This window comes from Rhinoderma darwinii, chromosome 5 (assembly GCF_050947455.1).
Source record: "Rhinoderma darwinii isolate aRhiDar2 chromosome 5, aRhiDar2.hap1, whole genome shotgun sequence".
In the NCBI taxonomy this organism is placed as follows: domain Eukaryota; kingdom Metazoa; phylum Chordata; class Amphibia; order Anura; family Rhinodermatidae; genus Rhinoderma; species Rhinoderma darwinii.
Genome location: NC_134691.1, coordinates 324341679 through 324363536, shown reverse-complemented (window position 1 = coordinate 324363536; position 21858 = coordinate 324341679). Strand labels below are relative to the sequence as shown.

Sequence of the window (21858 nt, the reverse complement as noted above, 5' to 3'; positions counted from 1 at the left end):
GGTGGGTTTGGCTGGCTTTCATCTAATATGTATGGGCACCTTTAGTCAATCTTCTATTGTCTATGGAAAGACTTTTGGAATTGACTTAATTCGACTTTTCACTCAATTATTTTTTTAAGCCACCAATGAACAGTTGGTAGTCGGACCACAGTCTGATGTATTCATGAGGGGATCTCCCCCACCTCCCCTTGTCCTTCCCACCCTGATTGATGGGCTGCTGTTTATGCAGATACACAGCAGCTAGCCGTCCATCACCGCCGAGAGGGGCGGAAAGAGGCAGGGGAGCACTTCTCTCATGAATACACTGGACTCATAAATAGGAGTCCGGGGTATTCTTTGAAGGTTATTATTAGCCAAACGGCAAGATAATTATTTTTGTGTTGTTTTGGCTAATTGGAGGCCCTTACATAGTGCAGCATAGTCTGATGACAAATCCGCTTTATAGTCAGTCAGACATCTACCCATGTTGGACCCCTGACTGGCAAAGAGACTTCACTTTTTTTTTTAGTTACACCCAAAAATTAAAAAATATAAATGACCTGTGCAGTCCTGCATCTTCATCTTGTGTGAAGTCGTGCCATTTTGTTTAGACTATTCTTAATAATATCTGTGACAACAAATATTTTCTCCATTACCACCCCAACATGGGTTGTCACCCAGCTTTCCCAGTCTCCTGTATGGAAAATATGCCTAGTTATGCAATGATACATGCACTGAGCCAGTATTGATGCATAACTCGACAGATTTACTGTCCAGTATTCAAGAAAATAATACTCAATAATATTTTTTGTAAGACGTTTTTTAGACAGGTGAAGTTATGTAATTATACAAAGTGTGTGGAGTTATAATGGTTGTCCATTAGGATATCATATTTGGAAAAATAAATTTATATCAGCATGCAGCTTATGCAAAGAAAAAGTGATTACCGGTATGTCATTTAATAAAGAAGTATGTGCCCCTGTGACTGAGAGTTCATGTTCAGGTTTAATCCGTAAAGTAACCTGGCAGCAAGTGTTCAAATTGCCTGCAGCTCCACCACAGGAGACATGAAGTATTACACCGGTCCTATTTAAATCCATAGACTGTACTTGTAATTCACACATATGCCGGGTCCTCCAGAGCAAGGGACACTCTTTGTAGCCACTTTGGCTGCTAGATGAGGGTCCTGAACATGGGACTCCCCTCTATTCACTCAGAATCCCCTAGTAGAGCTTTTAAAACTAGGATTTCTTAACCAGGCATCCCAGTTACAATTTAGATACAAACAAACAAAAAAGGTCTGTAGATTGTTTTCCCAGAAGCCAGGTCAGTACTGGAGGTGGCGGAAGGAACTCTAGAGTCACAGGGGCACTTACTATTGACTCCTGATTCTTTACTGCGTTTTCTGAAGTAGAATTAATGATTTGTTTTTTCTTTGACATGAAAAGAAACTATCGGAGAGAACGGTAAGTCATTGGCTGCGCTTTCGACCACATTTCATCACGTTCACTAGTTTACCGTTTTTTCATAATTTTCATTTATCTGTCCCATGCTGTTTTTCATGGCCGATTGGTTCCTAATGTCTGCTCGGCAAATAGTGATTCTGTGAAAAGTCCTTATGCACTTATGAGTATTTTTATTTTGATTCTCAGATTTTGCATCTCAGATCGTAGCACTCTTTTGATAGAATAGGGAGATACTTTAGCTAGAGAATACATTGCAACACTCTACCCAGTCCACTGTTACATTCCCACCTTATGCAGATGTAGCAGAGCTCAGATTGTTAGGTGGAACAAGTGATGTCACAAGACTACATGTAAACCTTCTGCATTATCTTTAACACCGTGTCTTCATGATGTGCAAGCAGATCTAACAAACTCAGCTCTGCTACATCCGTAAATTTGCTACATCGGTAAATGGTTCATAATAACAGGTCGTGGTCTGATTTTTACGTTTTAATGTTTGTCTGTAAGAAGTAGTACAAGCTGTTTGATAGAAGCGTTCTTGCTTAGACATTGTCTCAGTGTGCTTCATGTATTACTTTAAGATGTTCCCTAGCTGTAGACACATTTTTCCATATATTTAAAGAAGTTTTCCGGGACTTTGATACTGACGATCTATGGGCTCTGATCAGCGCTGTGTCCACTTCATTAAGCAGACACAGTGCCGTACATTTGGTAGAGGCTGTGCCTGGTACTGCAGCTCAAGTGAATTGGACTGAACTGCAATACCATTACCAATAATAATAATAATAATAATAATAATCTTTATTTATATAGCGCCAACATATTACGCAGCACTTTACAATTTAGAGGGAACATGAAACAAACAATATCAGACATTACATAGTGACAAAGTTCATTTACAATTCAAACCTGGGGAGTAAGGACCCTGCTCGCAAGAGCTTACAATCTATGAGGACATAAGGGAGACACAAAGTGTAATAGTGTTTGTTCTGTACAATGGTCCGGCCATTTTTATACACATGCGGTGGTAACATAAAGCTGCATGAGCCGGTCACCAGCCACTATCCGTGTATGACGGACATGAAGAGAAGGAGTGTGAGGGAATCTTATTCTGATGACTAATCTAAATGGAGGGCCATGGAAAGGAGTCAGATTAGGGAATGTTATAGGCCTGTCTAAATAGATGTGTTTTCAGGGCACGTTTAAAACTGTGGATATTGGGAATTAATCTGATTGTCTGGGGTAGCACATTCCAGAGGACGGGTGCAGCACGAGAGAAATCCTGGAGACGGTAGTGGGAGGTTCGGATAATGGAGGATTTTAATCTAAGGTCGTTGGCAGAACGTAGAGCCCGAGTAGGGTGGTAGACAGAGATGAGGGAGGAGATGTAAGGAGGTGCAGCACTGTGGAGAGCTTTGTGGGTGAGAGTAATAAGTTTGAATTTTATTCGGAAGGGGATGGGCAACCAGTGCAGTGACTGGCACAGATTAGAGGCGTTGGTGTAGCGGTTGGTCATAAAGATGAGCCTGGCTGCTGCATTGAGGATAGATTGGAGAGGGGAGAGTTTAGTGAGGGGAAGACCGACTAGTAATGAGTTACAGTAGTCAAGACGAGAGTGAATCAGAGCAACAATGAGAGTTTTGGCTGTTTTCTCCGTAAGAAAAGAGCGGATTCTGGAGATGTTTTTGAGGTGAAAATGACAGGAGCGTGAAAGTGATTGTATGTGAGGAGTAAAGGAAAGATCTGAGTCAAAAATAACCCCGAGACAGCGGGCGTGCTGCTTAGGAGTTATGATAGTGCCACACACAGAGATGGAGACATCAGGTTTAGGGAGGTTAGTAGATGGTGGGAACACAAGGAGCTCAGTTTTAGAAAGATTCAGTTTCAGATAGAGAGAGGACATGATGTTAGAGACAGCGGACAGACAATCACTGGTGTTCTGTATTAGAGCAGGGGTGATGTCACGGGAAGAGGTATATAATTGGGTGTCATCAGCGTAGAGATGGTACTGGAAGCCAAGTCTGCTGATGGTTTGTCCAATAGGAGCTGTGTAGAGAGAAAAGAGGAGCGGACCTAGGACTGATCCCTGAGGAACCCCGATATCAAGGGGAAGAGGAGAAGAAGTGGAACCAGCAAATGACACACTGAATGAGCGGTCAGAGAGATAGGAGGAAAACCAAGAGAGAGCCGCGTCCTTGAGGCCAATAGAGTGGAGCATGTTAAGTAGGAGTTTGTGGTCTACAGTGTCAAAGGCTGCAGAGAAAGCCAGAAGAATCAGGAGAGAGGATTTACCGTCCGATTTAGCCGCCAAGAGATCATTTGAGACTTTAGTAAGGGCAGTTTCTGTGGAGTGTAGAGTGCGGAAACCAGATTGTAAGAGGTCAAGAATGGAGTTAGCAGAGAGATAGCGGATAAGGCGAGAGTAGACCAAGCGTTCCAGGAGTTTGGAGATGAAGGGCAGATTAGAGACTGGTCGGTAGTTGGCAGCGCTGGATGGGTCAAGAGTTGGTTTTTTCAATAATGGGTTTATAATGGCATGTTTAAAAGCGGAGGGAAAGATACCAGAGGAAAGAGAGAGGTTAAATATTTTAGTCAGGTGACTAGTGACAGCTGGGGAGAGGGACTGGAGGAGGTGTGAGGGGACAGGATCACTAGGGCAGGTAGTAGGACGAGAAGAAGAGAGGAGCCTCGAGACTTCTTCTTCAGTTATTGGGTGAAATGCTGAGAGTGAAGAAGAGGGAGTGCGGGGGGGAAGGGGATCGATGTTACTAGGGGACTGGGAGATAATATCATGCCGGATGTTGTCAATTTTAACTTTAAAATAATTGGCCAGGTCTTCAGCACTGAGATCTGTGATTGGCGTCTGAACTTTAGGACTAAGGAGGGAGTGAAAAGTATCAAAGAGGCGTTTTGGATTATTAGATAGTGTGGAGATGAGAGAAGTGAAGTAGACTTGTTTGGCGCTGTGCCTGGTAAAAAATGAAGCTGATTAGTGGGGTTCCAGGGAGTCAGACCTCCACCGATCTGATATTGATGACCTATCCTAAGGGTCCTCTTACACAGCCCAACATGGGCCATGTAAGCAAGCGCCGATCAACTAGACAGCTCGTTGATAAGCGCTCGTTTGCTACTTTCACGTGGAGCTATGTTTTGGGACAAGCGCTCGTTACCAAGATCGCTTGTCCCTATATATTTCTACCATGTTGGCAGCGCATCTCCCTGTTTACACAGAGATGTGCTGTCGACAACGATAATATTTTCTGCTGCATAAACTATGCGATCAGCCGATGAACGAGGCTGCTTACACAGAGCAATGAGCGGGAACGAGCATTCACAAGAACGCTCGTTTGCCCGATGATCGGCCCGTGTAAAAGGACCTTAAGGAAAAGCCATGAATATCAACGTCCTGGAAAACCCTTTTAAATCAATTGGATTGCAAATGAACACACATTTTCATGTTATACCAGAGTTGTATCTAGGCTTACCTTTACCTGTGGAACAGATTCCATTCACTGCCCTAGCCCTTTATCTAAATACCCTTGCCTAGTGGCTTATTTTTGCCCACTCTGGCACCCAGGGCCATATGCTACCTGCAACCAACAGCTAAACCCCGTCATAGCCTATCTCCACAAAAAATAATAATAATGCAAATTCAGTTTATACACCTCCATAGCACACTCACAGGCGTCAGGGAAGCTGAGATATGGAGGGTTGTTTGGCAGAGTACTTGCAGAGGATTATTGCTTACCAGTCGTTTCGTTTCCTTTCCTTAACATAATCGCTTCTCAGGATTAAGAAGTCAAAATGTGTTTTTACTCTGCAGAAATAATGTTTTGTTAGAGAAAGAGATTCACAAGTGACCACCAGCATCAGGACTCAAGAAAACAAAACCCCAAATCTCATCTTCCAAGATCCAGTGAATGGGCTATGGAATGGGATACAGGGATTTACTACAGTAACACCTCAATTTCCTGTGGATTTAGGCTTTAAAAGTAAATTTCACCCACATACAGTACAAGGAAGACCTATCTGTGCATGGAAATCCAACTGCATTGGATTACATGTCACCTCAGTTATGGGCAAATCATTGGTGCATTCTTTATGGCTATTACATTAGCAAAGTATACTTACTAACTGAGCAGTCCTTAGATAGTCTGGGTCACTATCCATGTCAGGTAGTTTGCAAATCTTCAGAACCATAGAATCTATAGTGAACCTTGGACATATAGGGGTTCTTCAAAATGTAACCGTTCATAAGAGGATGGGCTGTAGCGGCCTTCATGGCATGAGTAGAGAACTCTTTGGCTGAGAACGGGGACTTGGGTCTCTTGGTAAAAGGGGGTCCAAGAGGTCAGACCTCCACCTATCATACTTTAATAAGCTGTCTAATTGATAAGTCAAAAACATAAAATCGGGTTGTCATGGCTCCATCCCTTTGAAGTTCGGTTAGATACCTGTCCATCTAGGACTCCTGACAGGTGAGCATTCTTCCCTTACATCATAGAATAGGTAAGGATTGTATTAATTGCACAGATACATTAACAACATGTTAAAAAATCTTCTTGTATAAGATCAATCCCTAGATCATTATCTTCTCACTACGCAACATGATATTTGGCCTGATCATCATGTGATCATCATGTTAGAGGACAATATTGAGCCTTGCGTGGCCATTTTAAACATTTTCATACATCTATGGAAAATGTAATAAACCTTATCAATCAGACCCGTCTTGTCTAGAGAAATACATGATTCATTTCATTGTAATTCCACTTTCTTGATAAGCAGATAAATCACACAATCAAATACCTGCAATATAAAAAAAAACAAAAGACAGATTAAATGAGAGTATTTGATTAGACGAGATTAGATAAAACTAGAATAGAAATATTACTATAAATCTGTACCGCAGCTTTAGAAGGTAAATATAAAATAAACTTGGGTGAATGTTAAAGAGAACATTTCACCTGCCCATACATGTGAAGCTGAGTGCAGTATATAATGGGGAGGGCTGCTTTACATTTTTTCCCTATCTTCCTCCGTTTTTTAGCTATCGGTGCCGTTATATTTGGCGCCCGATATTTCAATAACCCCCTGAACTGTCAATGGGGCGTGTACTGGCAAGGGGGTGTGTTACTATGGCTGTGACACTATCCAATCAGCTACGGACCATCTCACAGCAAGAACTGGAGCGAGGAGAGGGTGTGCGCGCACACGCTCAGCTCGGAGCCATACGCGCGCACGCTCTCACTCACTCTTCAGCTCTCGGCAGACAAGAACGACAAGACTGTGTGATCTATCTCGCACGCGAGAGATCACACAGTCTTATCCTCGTCTGCCGAGAGCTGAAGAGTGAGTGAGAGCGTGCGCGCACATGCTCGCACAGCTCTGAGCTGCGCGTGCGCACGCACACACCCTTCTCACTCCAGCTCCTGCTGTGACACTGTCCCTAGCTAATTGCACAGTGTCACAGCCATGTTACATGCCCCCTTGCCAGTACACGCCCCATTGACAGTTCAGGGGGTTATTTAAATATCGGGCGCCAAATATAACGGCACCAATATCTAAATAACGGCGGAGGATAGGAAAAAAATGTAAAGTGCCCCAGGGTTTGTGCAGTCCTCCCCATTACATGCTGCACTCAGCTGCGCAAGTATGGGGAGGTGATAGGTTCTCTTTAAGTGTGCTTTTTCCTAATGCTCCAGACATTTGTACACTGGTTTAATAAATCAGTTTTGCAAATCACAATTTCAATTTAAAACTTGTTTCGGTGCTAAATCAACAAAATTGTAAAAAAAAAAAATCCTGTTTATGAATACAATGTGGAAGATTTATCAAAACGGATGCAAAGGAAAACAAAGTACTTGCCAAAGCAACCAATCAGATTTCAGCTCTTAATCCCTTTATTTGAAATGAAATCTGCAACCAGATTGGTTGCTCTAGGCAATTACTCCACTTTTACTTTGCACCACTTTAGATAGATCTTCCAAATTGTTATTATGGTCATTGACAAAGCACAGAGAAAAGCATTGAGCACCACGTGTCTATATTTCGCCTGTAGCTGTTCAGCAGCTGTGTCTGCGTTACAATGCAGCCTAGCAGGAGAACTCCTTTAACCAACAATACATCCATCCAAAGCAGTGGACTCTAACCTGTGGCTCTCCAGCTGTAGCAACTCTACAACTCCCTGTGTACCTTGTCATGCTAAAAGTTGTAGTTTCGCAACAGCTCAAGAGCCGCAGGTTGGGGGTCAAGGAAGGCAGCCGCATCAAGTCATAAAGTAGACCAAGAGACATTCCAGCGTGCAGAACTGTATTCAAGTACTTGAGAAAGACTCTGCAAGCTGAAATTTAATAAATTGCTCTCTATGGCAGTAAAGTCCATGAGCACTGCCTATCGGGATTACCTGGTTGGTGTAACCTGAAACAATAGGCATGTTTAGGACTGGGACAAGGTGCTTTGGTGCCCAAGACAAAGATTTCAAAATGTGCCCGTTCACCCCCCACCCCCCTCACATGCTCACTGGTCACACAGTTTAGTGTTTGTTTCAGTCTGGTACAATATGAAGCACTTTGAGGCATGTCAGGAAAGAGTCCATTCTTTTCTCCGCACCAGAATCCTACTCTGCGGTAGCATCTGGGGCTATATTTCGACTGTGTAATGTAGGTACACAGGCCACGACTGTTATGCCACTGGCCTTGTAGTGCAGCTTATTGACTCACAGATTATCTGCCAACTGAATTGTTTCACATCTGAGGCAAGCAGCAGAATATACAGGGGTCACTTAGCAAGTTTTGATAAGTTAGCGAAATTAGCACAGCTTCTAGAATTAATTCATTATTAATTTTCTGTGTCTTTAAGCAAATGCCACTGCGGGCTAGGCAGGCCCCTCACCTGTGTACCGCTTGTCCTGACCCTGAGCATGTTGTCCCTCCACTTCTGTATCAAACTTTAGGAGATAGACACTGCCTTAGGCCTCATGCACTCATCCTTGTCCTCTTATACGGCCGCAAAAAACAAATCCGCAAGACACGGACAACTCTCATGTGCAGTCAGTTTTTTTAACAGACCATTGAATAGAATGGGCGAGACAGAACCGGAAAGCTTACAGGAATAGGACCTGTCGGGCACATGTATCTGCAAAAAAAAAACAAAAAACACGGATGTGTGCATGGCCCCATACAAATGAATGGTCAGTGTGCTTATCTATTAAAAAAGCGGATAATACACTGGTGAAAATCAATGATGTGTGCATGAGCCCTTTTATTGGGGTGATAAAATACATCCTACTCCGGAGAGCATGGATATATATTATGAACAATCAAGCAAGTCCAATAGCCATGGAAAATAGGACACTTATAATATGTCCTTATTATACACTTACCCTACATTGTCTCAAATACTCATCATTAGGTCTTGAAAAAAAAAGTTTTGGGTGCCCCTAGCGAGCAATGAGAGTTCAGCTGTCATTTTTTATATGAAACATAACATCGCTATCATAACAACGCAATTTTGGAGACGAGTTGGAGCCTTTTATATGCAGGTGCATTGCCGGTGTCATATTTTTATGCCATCCTGAGCTTTGTCAATGTCCTGTTGGGTGATCCATGGAAGGCAGCTACAGCACCTCCATCCCGGGAGAGCCGCGTGTTGATGACGTGTGTCCTGTAGAGTGAAACATACATGTCCCATTTACCCTCTCTGTCCTTCCCCTTCTGAACTAATGCTTTTATGTCTGTGTCGTTTCTATGTGCGTTTGTCTTGTTTTCTGACTTTACAATATCTATTATGCTTTAGACAAATACCCCAGGGAGATTATGTAAAAAAGGCTGGAGATGTCGACTCCTTTTATAGCGACTTGCCTCCCGGAGTCAGCTCAAACTCAGGATCTAGTTCTAAGAAGAGGTCTGCTATTCTGTCGCATTTTCAGATTTCTGCCTGTTCCATCCCACATTATTCCATTAGTCAGAACATTTCATTATTTTGCAGAAGGTTTGATTCCTTTTTAATTTTTCTTCTTTGTGGAATAGTGATAAAGGAAATCCATAATAATTTGACTTCAAAGTAGTTGCAGCTCAGTTCTTAGTGTTGGGGGTATGGCCCTTTAAATTCTCCATTGGTATTATATATGTTATGGCACCTAATAGTGATATATAAACAGTGGGTGGTGCATGGATGTATATTATAAGAGAGTCCTACATAATAATTGTTGCTTCCCATTGAAGTAAGCCTGGGTTCATTCACAATCATCTTGCTCCTTTGAAGTCAAAGCAAACGGTTGTTGTTATTCTTATTCTTGACTTTATTAACGGGTTGGATTCATCATTGCATGACAAAATACAATGACGCTGCCTACTTTTAACGTATTACTGTGATTGACAGAAACTTGGTGATAGAATAAAGACTGGCAAACTAAAAGAGTAGTAAGAAATAGTCAGTCAAGGAGGGTCCCCTTCGACTTGGGCTCCCTGTTTTTCCCGGAGTCCCCTGGGTCCAAAAGCAAAATCTGCAAGAGGACCCCCCCCCAACTATCACGTGTCATTTATAGTAATGAAGTCGTCAAATGGGGCTGGAGGACCTTTTGGGCCCCTCATGCTTGAAGGCTCAGGTGCCATGCATCCTCTATAGTTACGCCCCTTAGAGTCCCCTTTTTTTTTTCTTTTAAACAATTCATAAAGCTTTCCACCTCTTTTACCCTTTCATGAATATGCATAAAAGACTGGATATGGGCTTTTTTTTTCAGGCCGGAAGGAAATTATAGGGTTTGTTCTATAATTTGTAAAAATTCAGGATGTATAGTTGCCATAGCTTTTCATTTTAAATGAGTGGATCTATGGAGATTGTGGTCAATGCTGGGGTCTTGTCAATCGGACCTCTAAAACTTTACCAGCCAATTACAAGCCTCCTGACATCGTTGTTTGGCTCCCCAGAAAGTAATTGGTGTGTTTTCCGAGGAGTTAGGCCTCATGCACAAAGCCAAATTATGGATCCGTGTTGTACCGATCTGTAATATGGCGCCCATAGCCTGCGATGGCTCCATCCTGTGCCTCATTCATAAGAAATCCTTGTTAAAAAAAAAAATGTGGCATGCTCCATCGCATTACAGAAATATTTCCATTTAGAAGCATATTATTCTCTTCTGCGATTTTCTTCTACTCAACACAATCCAAAGGGTTAAAAATAAGAAAAGAAATTGAGTTTTATTTACATGTTATATGCGTCCAAGTAGAAATCCAATTTTAGGAAAGTAGACGAGGCTTAGGCTGGTTTGCCTGTGGATAGAAACTGCAGCAGAAACGTTCTCCCTCGCACCGTCCCTTTAATTAATCTCCACTCTACTCAGCTTTTCCAGTTTAAGATAGAAGGGATTAGAAGTCGATAGACCCCTGGTGGATTTTTTGGCACGTTCTCTGTAGTTTGCTAGGTACGCTTTTTTAATTCAAATTTATTTTTCCTCTTTTTAAACAACTAGAAATGGGGCGGGATCTTTAGCAATATTTTTCATGTACCCCAGTTATCATTAAATTGTGCGCCTCGTAGTAGTTTTGTACCTAAGATATTACGGCTACGGGGACATAGCTGTTTGTTTATATCCAGCTTGTACAGGTAAAGCATTAGGTAAACCTGGCCAGATGATTGGACCCACTAGGCTTAAGGGGCCCTTTAGAGAGTAAGGTAGTATAGTCTGTGGGGTCGACAGTGAGGCCTCATGCACACGGCCGTGTCCGTAATCACGGGCCGTGATTGCGGACACGGCCGACGGTCATGTACAGCTGCCCGCATTTTTGGCCTGTTCTCCCATACAAAGTATGGGAGCACGGACCGTAAAAAGCAAAAGATAGGACATGCCCTATCTTTTGCGGTACCTACGGCCCAGTCACCTTCCCGTATATAAATGGGAAGGTGTCCATGAACAATAGAAGTGAATCATGGACGGCAATTACGGACGATTTTTACAGTCGTGTGCATGAGGCCTGACTCTGTCAATCAAGGGCTTCCATACCCTAGTCGTGTATATATAGGAATTTGTGTAAATATACCTCATTCTGGATTTACAGGGACTAAATTACTACAGAATCTGGATAAAAAAGTGTCTGGATTATATAATGTACTCCGTTCAAAAAAACTTTACACTAAACGAAGAAACAGAGAACCCCCTTTTTTATTGTTGGGCTACCAATATAGGAATATTGGCACTGCTCATAGATGTCACGGTTTTTGTGATCCATGGTCTTCATATCCCTGTCTAGAACATCAGGGGTATCTCTTTATTTGTTCTTGTAGTCATTAATTCTGACACTTTCTTCCATTGTGTTTGTTCAGACACCTCCTCACTTTACTGCAGATGAAGGATTCAGTTGCGTTTTCTCTTTTCCTAGGTCTAATGGTCTGTCTCACTCATGGAGCGAAAGGATCCCAGACACTAAACACGTTTCTGATGTTTGTGAAAATGGACGACCGAGGAGTAACTCCTGGCAAGGTAAGTGTACCTATGAAAATCTAATGGAGGATGGCCCAGAAAATCAAAGACAGAATTAAGTAGTGAACGTTCCTGATCAGTAATCTTGCCTTCCTTAGGCCCAAGGTGGGACAGGCCCACCAGAGTTACCAGAGGATCATTCAATTGGCCCAGGCTCTGACACAGTAATGGGCCGTAGAGGTCCAGCAGAGGACAACCAGATTTGGAGCTGACTTTGTAGCCAACCACTTGACACTAGGGTCTATTTCTTATTGACTGATTCACAAATCAATTTGACACTATCGATAATCAAAAAGGTGATAAAAAGTTTATGATGCAATAAAAAGTGGACAAGCACAAGTTCTGTATGGAGGGTGGGCCCAAAAAACTCCAGTCCGACACAGCTTAGTCCGTTGCTACACATTAGCCAGTCACTCCCAGCAGAAGTCAGGATTGTGCGCCTCAAATTACATGATGAATCTTTTATACAATACAAGCGGCATAACTTTTCCCTGTGACTGGAACTTGTGAGCAAGGTCTGCACATTCAGTAGAGCCTAAAAAACAGAAGATGGCTCTTTTCTTCTAGTCCCGTTGAACCTGGGGTAATATCTGGATTAGCAGGGTCTCCTGGCACCAAGAAGATTGGGAAGAAAAGCTCTTGTAGTTACAATCACATGAAGCTCCGCGTAGTGTCACTTTTAAAGGCTAACGAAACTTTTAAAGAAAACGTTTGACATGTCAAAAATTTTGATCGGTGTGCGTTGCTAAAATGAAGCCGCAGAAGTGCTTGGGGGAACTCTGTGCCGCTTTGTTTCTGATCAGCTTTCTTCAGAAAGCCGAGCGAGTGATGTGCCGGCTCAATAGAAAGTCTAGGAGCTCGTACACTGCTCACGAAGCTTTCCGAGGAAAGCAGTGACTATCAGAAGCGAAGCGGCACAGCGTTCATGCAAGTTCTTCTGCCACTTCATTTTAGCGACCGGTAGGGGTTTCAGTGCTCGGACCCCCACCGATCAAAACTTCTAAGTTATCACTATTCTTTTATGACATGTTTAAAAGTTTTTTGAAAGTTTAGTTACCCTTTAAATATGTAAAAATAATTCATAGTAACCTAAATCGCCCGCTTCACCACCCCTCCTTAATCCAATACTTGGTCCAGCTATAGTGATGTAGCTCAGTTCCTTTAGTGCCTGTTTGCAACTGCGTCCCCTATAACTTAGCCACTAACCGGACTTCTTATTAAGGGGCCTTGCTGGGGGAGGGGCCACCGTCGCAAATAAATATATATATATATATATATATATATATATAACAGTACTGTTCAAAAATTCCAGACCGTTATGGAAAAATGCTGCAAAGTAAGAATGCTTTCAAAAACCGAAGTGTTAATAGTTTTTTTAAATTAATTAACAAAATGCAAAGTGAATAAACCGAAGAGAAATCTAAATCAAATCAATATTTGGTGTGTCCACCCTTTGCCTTCAAAACAGCATCAATTCTTCTAGGTACACTTGCACACAGTTTTTGAAGGAACTCGGCAGGGAGGTTGTTCCAAACATCTCAGAGAACTAACCACAAATCTTCTGTGGATGTCGCTTCCTCAAATCGTTTTGTCTCTTCATGTAATCGCAGACAGACTCAATCTTGATATTGGGGCTCTGTGAGGGCCATATCATCATTTCCAGGGCTCCTTGTTCTTCTTTATGCTGAAGATAGTTCTTTATGACATTGGCTGTATGTTTGGGGTCCTTGTTCTGCTGCAGAATAAATTTGGAGCCAATCAGACACCTCTCTGAAGAAGGGGCTGGACGCAGCCTGCAGGGCTTAAGGGGAAGCCTCCATGACCTCCCTGGTAGGGAAAGGGTTAAGAGGTAAGGAAGAGTTGGAGGGGGTGGAGGAGGGACAAGGAGGAGTCAGGGGGCCGTTGCTGCGCTTCCCGCTGTTTTCGGCATTGAGCCGGAAGCAGCGGGAGGAGTAGTACAGGGAAACACAAGCTCCCCGTTGCCCGCGCTCGTAAATATGTCGGAGGCAGTTTTATTAGAGCAGCTGCGTGCAGCTGCTGTGCACCACGGTCCCGGATGGCTGGAGGAGACCGTGGCTGCATTAGCGAGGATCCCGGACGCCGTTTTGCCACGTCAGGCCCGGCGTTCGGGGTCTGTTGCAGGAGACAGGCTCCCCTCCCCCGGCCCCCTTCCTAGCATGGCGGCGGGGGGGGGAGTCGGCAACAACCGCTCCTGCTCGGAGCAGGCAGAGAGCGTTGCCGGGGGTGACGGCGACGCAGGCCGGGTCGACCTGTCCCTCCCGGCGGTCTCGACCTCCAGAGCGCCTCAGTCCTGAGGCAGTCCCGCGGACACGGCGTCGCAGAGGGAGCCCGATCTCGGACGCTGCAGGCCAGGCAGCTGGGAGGACCGCCCCTTCCCAGGCCCTGCGTCCTGGCAGGAATCCCAAGCCGCGACGGGTCCGGCGGTAAGCAGGGAGTCGCAGGCCGGGCTCCCTGTCACCCCTCCCCCATCGGATGGAAGATTTGGAGGACAAGGTACGGCCGCCCCGCCTGGTGATGTTCCGGCCAGGGGGCAGGCTTCTTCAGGATCATCGAGACGGACGCCTAGATCTGCAGGGACGTTAAGGCAACAGGTCCGGTCAGAAGTCTGGGTTCCATCGGTCGGGCGGCAGGTTACCGGCCCATCGGTCAGCGCTTCATCATCTCCGATCCGAAGATGTCGGTGGGATGGCCAGTCGTCTGCGAGAGAAGAGCTGGAGGAAGGTGAACTGGACGCGTATCGTCGAGGTCAGGATGGTCCGGCTGACGGGAACACAGCGCCTGTGCGGCCCGGTGAGTGTGTAACTCCATCATTGTCATATCCAGCGATTTTTATGTCGGGTGTCGGCGGGGGGGATGCTAGCGTCGCATCGGTGGTCGGTAGTGGCGCGGGCGGGCGCGATGGCGCGGGTCTGGCAGATTTAGTGGGTTGCTTGAGGGAGCTGGTCGGGCGCCTAGATAGGGCGGCGGCGCCGGTAGTCACGGAAGTGTCCCCGGCGGTAGTGTGGGAGGGCCCCGGGGACGTGGGATTGTTACAGGCGCGGCCCGTGCAGGCGGTTAGGGAGGCGGTCGCGGTGTCGGTACAGACCGAGGCACAAAAAGATGGCGATCGGGTGCGTATTGATGACCGTGCTCGTGGGGAGGTGTACGTTTGTTTCGAAGGTCCGTTGGGGGCGCATTTAAAGCAGGAGATGCGTGAGCGGATCTGGAAGGACGAATATGTTGAGATTTTTTCTCTCTTGCCGCTCTCGCTAAATTTAATTTGGATAAGAGCAAGCGGGACGAGAGTAAAAAGGACGAGGAGGAACGGCGGCGGTATAGGCTTATCCCGCAGACGTTCGTTAATTGGTCGCAGGCGTTCGCCATATTGGCTAGTGTGATAGGGGAAAAGGCGCCGGAAAATTGTTCGGCGTTGTTTTGTTATTTTGATGCCATTGGGGAGGCACATAGGGCGTATGGGGGTCAGGCGTGGCTGCGATACGATGAGCAATTCCGTCAGCGGAAAGCGGTTCGGCCGGCGATTCGGTGGGACCAGAAGGATATTGCTCTCTGGTTACGGGTTACGGCTCCGGTTAGGCAGTCCTTTCCCGGGAGCGCCGGCCAAGGAGGCCAGTCTAGTCAGGTTGGACAAGGCGGCGGGGGAAAGGCGGGTTTTTGCTGGCAATTTAATGAAGGCCAGTGTAAGTTCGGGGCCACGTGCAAGTTCAAGCACGTGTGTTCCGAGTGTAATGGTGCATCACACGGGGCGGCAAAATGCCTGCGAAAAAAGAGGTCAGGGAACCAGTCCTCCGCGGCTGGTCAAGGGGGTGTCACCGGTGAGGGTGGAAAAGATGGCCCCTTATCTAAATGAGTATCCGGATAGGGCGGCGGCTAAGTTGCTTTACGAAGGGTTTTGTGTTGGTTTTGTTATTCCTCCGCCTCCTTATGAGGTTCCGGTTACGCGGAGGAATTTAAAATCGGCTTACTTGCATGCTAGAGTCGTGTCGGAAAAATTGTCAAAAGAAGTTTCGTTGGGTCGCATGTCGGGGCCTTTTGTTGAGTCGCCTGTAAAAGATTTAGTTGTGTCCCCGTTGGGTATTGTTCCTAAGCGCGAGCCCGGGAAATTTCGTTTGATTCAGCACTTATCGTATCCTAAGGGTTCATCGGTAAATGACGGGATTGATCAAGAGTTGTGCTCCGTAGTCTATACCTCATTCGATAAGGCGGTGGGTTTAGTGCGGGCTGCGGGTCCAGGCGCGTTGCTAGCGAAAACCGACATCGAGGCGGCGTTCAGGTTGTTGCCAGTTCATCCAGAAAGCCAACGGCTGTTGGGTTGTTTTTGGAATGGGGCTTTTTACGTGGATCGGTGCCTTCCGATGGGGTGTTCCCTTTCTTGTGCATACTTCGAGGCGTTTAGTAGCTTCGTGGAGTGGGTAACGAGGGGAGTATCCGGGGTCGATTCGTTGATCCATTACTTAGATGATTTTTTTGTGCGTTGGCCCGGGGGGTTCGCCGGTTTGCGGTAATTTGCTTTATGCGCTACAGAAGGTGGCGAGGGATTTTGGGATCCCTTTGGCGCCAGAAAAAACGGAGGGCCCGGTAGCGACGATTTGTTTTTTGGGAATTGAAATAGATTCGGTGGCAATGGAGTGTCGTCTCCCTGCAGATAAGTTGGGTGCTTTGAAGCTGGAGGTACGGCGGGCTTGTAGGCTGAAGAAAATGACGCTGCGGGAGCTTCAGTCGCTGCTGGGGAAGTTGAATTTCGCTTGCCGGATTATGCCAATGGGAAGGGTGTTTAGTAGACGGTTGGCGGCGGCAACGGCGGGAGTGCGTGCGCCGCATCATTTTGTGCGGCTCAAGGAGGAGCATCGAGCTGATCTTCAGGTTTGGGATGACTTCTTGGGCCAGTACAAAGGTCGCTCGCTATGGATGGCCCCAGCACAGGATACGAGTGATTTGAATATTTTTTACGGATGCGGCTGGGGCGGGCGGTTTTGGAGCTTATGGGGGAGGTCCGTGGTGCGCAGGTCAATGGCCGGCTAGTTGGGTGTCCAGTGGACTCACGCGGAATCTGGCCCTGCTCGAGCTGTTCCCCATCGTGGTGGCGGCGACCATTTGGGGGGACAGGCTCAGGGATAAGAAGGTTCGTTTTTACTGCGACAACATGGGGGTGGTGCTGGCCATTAATAACATCACGGCGTCCTCTCCTCCGGTAGTTCAATTGTTGCGACATTTAGTGTTGGTGTGTTTGTCGTTGAACGCGTGGGTGGTGGCGGTGCATGTGCCGGGAGTACGGAAGTGTATCGCTGATGCTCTTTCTCGCTCGCAGTGGGACCGGTTTCGGCAATTGGCACCGGAAGCGGAACGTCTCGGTTTGGCTTGTCCGGAACATCTTTGGGATCTGGTCTCGGTCCCGTAGAACAACTGGTAAAAAGGTCTTTGGCGCGCACGACGTGGAGTGCTTATTCTGCTTGTTGGAGGCAGTGGGAGGAGTGGGTAAGAGAGTTGGGTGACGTCAATACGGATAGAGACACGTTGGTGGCACTTTTGTACTGGTTAGGGGATGCCTGGGAGGCGGGGTTTTCATTGGCAAAGGTGAACCGGTTCATATCTGCGGTGGCGTTTGGTTTTAAGTTGCGAGGCTTTCAGGATGTATCGAAGGAATTTCTGGTGTTACAGGCTTTGAAGGGGTTGCGCCGAGGTAGAGTGGAGGCGGATAGTAGAAGGCCTGTGTCGTTTGCTTTGCTTAGCTCGTTGGGCGGTTCATTAGCATCGGTCTGTCGTTCTTCAGACGAAATGGATTTGTTTCGGTTAGCTTTTTCGTTAGCGTTCTTTGGGGCATTTAGAATAGGTGAGTTGGTGTCGCCAAGTACCAAACAGGCAGGGGGGCTGAGATCTGGGGAGGTGAGCCTATTCGCAGATCGGTTGGAGGTATGGTTGCGTCGGTCAAAAACTGACCAAGTAGGGAAGGGTAAGCTGATAGTTTTGTTCGCCCTCCCGGGGTCGGTTATGTGCCCAGTAGAGTGCATGCGGGGTGTTAAGCTGCAAGCGGGGTTTCCAGATTTGCCTTTGTTACGTCAAGTGGACAGGTCGTTTTTGTCCAGGTTTCAGTTTGGAGCTGTATTTAAAAAATGTCTGACGGCGGTTGGTGTCGCGGCGGGCTCATATTCATCTCATTCCTTCAGGATTGGCACAGCAACGGAAGCGGGGCGCTGGGGGTTGGATGATGAAGGGGTGCGGCGCATTGGTCGTTGGGAATCCAACAGATTTAAGTCCTATGTCCGCCCCCATTTGCTATGAGCTTGGTTGTTAACGCTTAAGAAATGTTTATATGGTGGTGTCTAATTGTTTTTTCCGTTTCAGATTCGCCTCCGTGTTTGGTGTGGTTGCTGGGTCATTCTTACGTGCACTGGGGGGCTTTGAGGGCGGACGTCCGCCCTGACGGTCGCCAGTTGCGCATTCCGCGACAGGATGCGGTTGTGCATTGGCTGGGATTTAGAGGTATGTCTTGGAGCAGGGTGTTGGCGGAATTCCAGACATATGCCCGGCTTGACAGGGTTCCGGAGGTCTTAGTGTTGCACGTGGGTGGGAATGACTTAGGAGTCCGCCCCTTTCGTGAGTTGGTGCGGGATATCAAACACGATATGTTGTGTTTATGGGTTTCTTATCCCAAGTTGGTAATAGTGTGGTCGGACATAGTCCCAAGGAAACATTGGCGGTTGGCTAGGTCAGTGGAGAGAGTCAATAAGGCTTGCATTAAAGTGAATCGGGCGGTGTCCCGTTTTGTGGCAAAAAACGGGGGCATTTGCGTGCGGCACAGGGATTTGGAGTCAGGAGTGGGGAACTTCTGGAGGAGTGATGGGGTTCATCTGACCGAGGTTGGCATTGATCTTTGGAGCTTGGCGATAGCAGAAGGAATAGAGAGGGCATTGGTGGTGTGGCGGAACTCACAGGCTTAAGGTGGTCAAGGCCTGTTTCGCTGTGGCGGGGGGAGTCCTTGAGGCCAGTCAGTACAAAATGGTGGGGGGGTCGCATCGGGGGTATGCGTCCCCCAAAAAAGGTACATGGTTGAAGACTTCATCGGGTGTTATCCCTTTGAAGTGGTCTTCTGGTGGAAGGTATATCACTTGAAGGCTTCATCGGGTGTTATCCCTTTGAAGTGGACTTCTAGTGGTCGGTATATCACTTGAGGGCTTCATCGGGTGTTATCCCCTTGAAGTGGACTTCTAGTGGTTGGAGCCATCTGCAGAGGTGAACGGTGCTTCAGAGCTGGTTTACGGCTGGAGGTAATTGGTGGTTTGCAGATGGCTAACTCGGTGTGTTCTTAAAAAAGAAATATCTGAAAGGGCTTCAAGGACTTCCTCTGCTCGGGTTAATGTTAACGTTAAAATTGTTATTTACGATTCTGACCCATATTGGGTCATGTGAATTATTAGAAGGAATTCTCGGGTGGATTCCTAACTAGTTATCCGAATGTTTCGGATTTAAATTGTTTTTATAAAACTGTGAAATTAATAAACGGCTGCTGTGGCCATTTCACATCCAACCTCGGTGTCACGTGTCTTTCCTAAAGGTGGGGGTGGAGGGCTAGGATGGGTAAGGGAAGGTTCAGTAACACACGACTCTACTTAGGCAGGTCATGGTATTGCATGATGGATAAGTATCTGCCTGTATTTCTCAGCATTGAGGACACCATTAATCCTGACAAAATCCCCAACTCCATTTGCTGAAATGCAGCCCCAAACTTGCGAGGACCCTCCGCCATGCTTCACTGTTGCCTGCAGACACTCATTATTGTGCCGCTCTTCAGCCCTTCAGGAAACACACTGCCTTCTGTTACAGCCAAATATTTCACATTTTGACTCATCAGTCCAGAGAATGTGCTGCCATTTTTCTGCATTCCAGTTCCTATGTTTGCGTGCATAGTTGAGTCGCCTGGCCTTGTTTCGACGTGAACGTTTTTTTGGCCGCAATTCTTCTATGAAGACCACTTCTGGCCAGACTTCTCCGAACAGTAAATGGGTGTACCTGGGTCCCACTGGTTTCTGCCAGTTCTGAGCTGATGGCACTGCTGGACATCTTCCAATTTCAAAGTAGGCATGATGTGTCTTTGATCTACTGCACTAGGTTTCCTTGGCCGACCACTGCGTCTACGGTCTTTAAAGTTGCCCATTTCTTTGGGCTTTAACCCCTTCCCGCCGCAGCCCTTTTTCAGATTTTCATTTTCGTTTTTTCCTCCCCACATTCCAGAAGCCATAGCGTCTTTATTTTTCCGTCGATATAGTACTATGAGGCCTTGATTTTTGCAGGAATGAGTTGTAGTTTTTCGTAGCACCATTTATTTTGCCGTATAATGTACTAGGAAACGGGAAAAAAATTATTTGTGGGGTAGAAAATGAAAAAAAACAGCGATTCCTCGATGGTTTTTCACCCACGGTTTTTACGGAATTCACTGTTCAATTAAAAAAACATGTTAACTTTATTCTGCGGGTCAGGACGATTACGGCGATACCAAATATGTATAGTTTTTTCTATATTTTACTACTTTTACAAGTAAAAACCTAAGTGTAAAAAAGAAAATTTATTTTGTGTCGCCAAATTCCGAGAGTCATAACTTTTTTATTTTTCTGTCGATTTAAGTGGTATGAGGGATTATTTTTTGCGGGATAAGCTGTAGTTTTTAATAATACCATTTTTGTGTAAATGCGATGGTTTGATCGCTTTTTATTTCATTTTTTGCGGGAGATTAGGTGACCAAAAAATAGACATTCTGGCGTTTACAATTTTTTTTTTTTTTACGGCGTTCACCGTGCGGGTTAAATAATGATATATTGTAATAGTTCAGACTTTTATCGACGCGGCGATACCAATTATGTTTATTTATTTATTTGTTTAATATGCTCTAGGTGGAAAATGGCAAAAGGGGGGTTTTTTGAACTTTTAATTGTTTTTTTTGTTTTTTACACAAAAAAAAACTTTCTTTAACTAATTTTTACTTTTTTTTATTAGTCCCTCTAGGAGACTTCAACCAGCGATCGTTAGATCGCTTGCACGATATACTGCAATACTAATGTATTGCAGTATATCGTGATTCTGACAGTCATCTATTAAGCCCTGCCAGAGGCAGGGCTTAAAGGACGGGTGTCGCGAAAAAAAAATATTTTTATATCAATTTGCTTTTAGTGTTTTATTAAAAAAATGTTTATTTATTTGTGTGTTTGTGTTTTACTTTTTTTTATTTTTTAACTTTTTGTTGTCTATGGGGGCTGCCATTTTTTTTTCCATCTTTGTATGTGTCGATTAACGACACATACAGACATGGAATACGGCACATACAGCCCCATAGTGAATGCGAACGGGACCCGGCGCCATTTTCTTGTGGACCGAAAGCCGCGGCCGGACAGTAAGATTACTACTTCCGGTCGCGGCTTCCGGACTTGTGTTCTGAAGCAAGCACTTGGAGCGGAGGGAGCAGACGGACCAGAGGGAGCGGCGGCGGCGACATAAGTTATGTCTGTGTATGTACGTGTTTTACTGTGTGTTTACTACTGTATGTAAACCTACTACACTGTGTGTTCACTCAAAAAATGGCGACACACCGTGTAGGAGGTTTGAACGTTCAATCCCTTCCTTTCTCCTGGCACTAGCCAGGATAAAGGAGGGGGGATTCTGTGAGCTCACTAGAGCGAGTGTGTATTCTCAAATTTTGCAGCATAAAGCAATGTGGTTGCTTTACCACATGCCAATGCTGCAATATTGGGAATTGCTCCATCTAGTGACCAGCACTGGGAAATGTTATAAATTAGAATCTAATTTATAATATTTCCTGACTCGTGAAAAAATTAAAAAAATTAGAATAATGTTTAATCATTTATACACTAACAGTTTAACAAAAAAAAATTCTAGCGACACATTACCTTTAATAGGTGTACAAAG

The 21858-nt window shown here is 45.5% G+C and overlaps 1 protein-coding gene across 5 annotated transcripts in view; it reads left to right on the top strand.

The window, feature by feature from the left end:
- ADAM22 (ADAM metallopeptidase domain 22) overlaps window positions 1-21858 on the top strand; it is a 250695-nt gene that overhangs the window by 201874 nt on the left and 26963 nt on the right. For 2 of the 5 annotated variants that reach the window (XM_075827623.1, XM_075827621.1), the window contains exons 26-28: window positions 1428-1445; window positions 9243-9437; window positions 11825-11925. In XM_075827623.1, coding sequence (XP_075683738.1) covers window positions 1428-1445; window positions 9243-9437; window positions 11825-11925 — 314 coding nt within the window. The remainder of the gene's footprint in view (window positions 1-1427; window positions 1446-9242; window positions 9438-11824; window positions 11926-21858) is intronic. The other 3 variants (XM_075827625.1, XM_075827622.1, XM_075827626.1) reach the window with 2 other exon arrangements.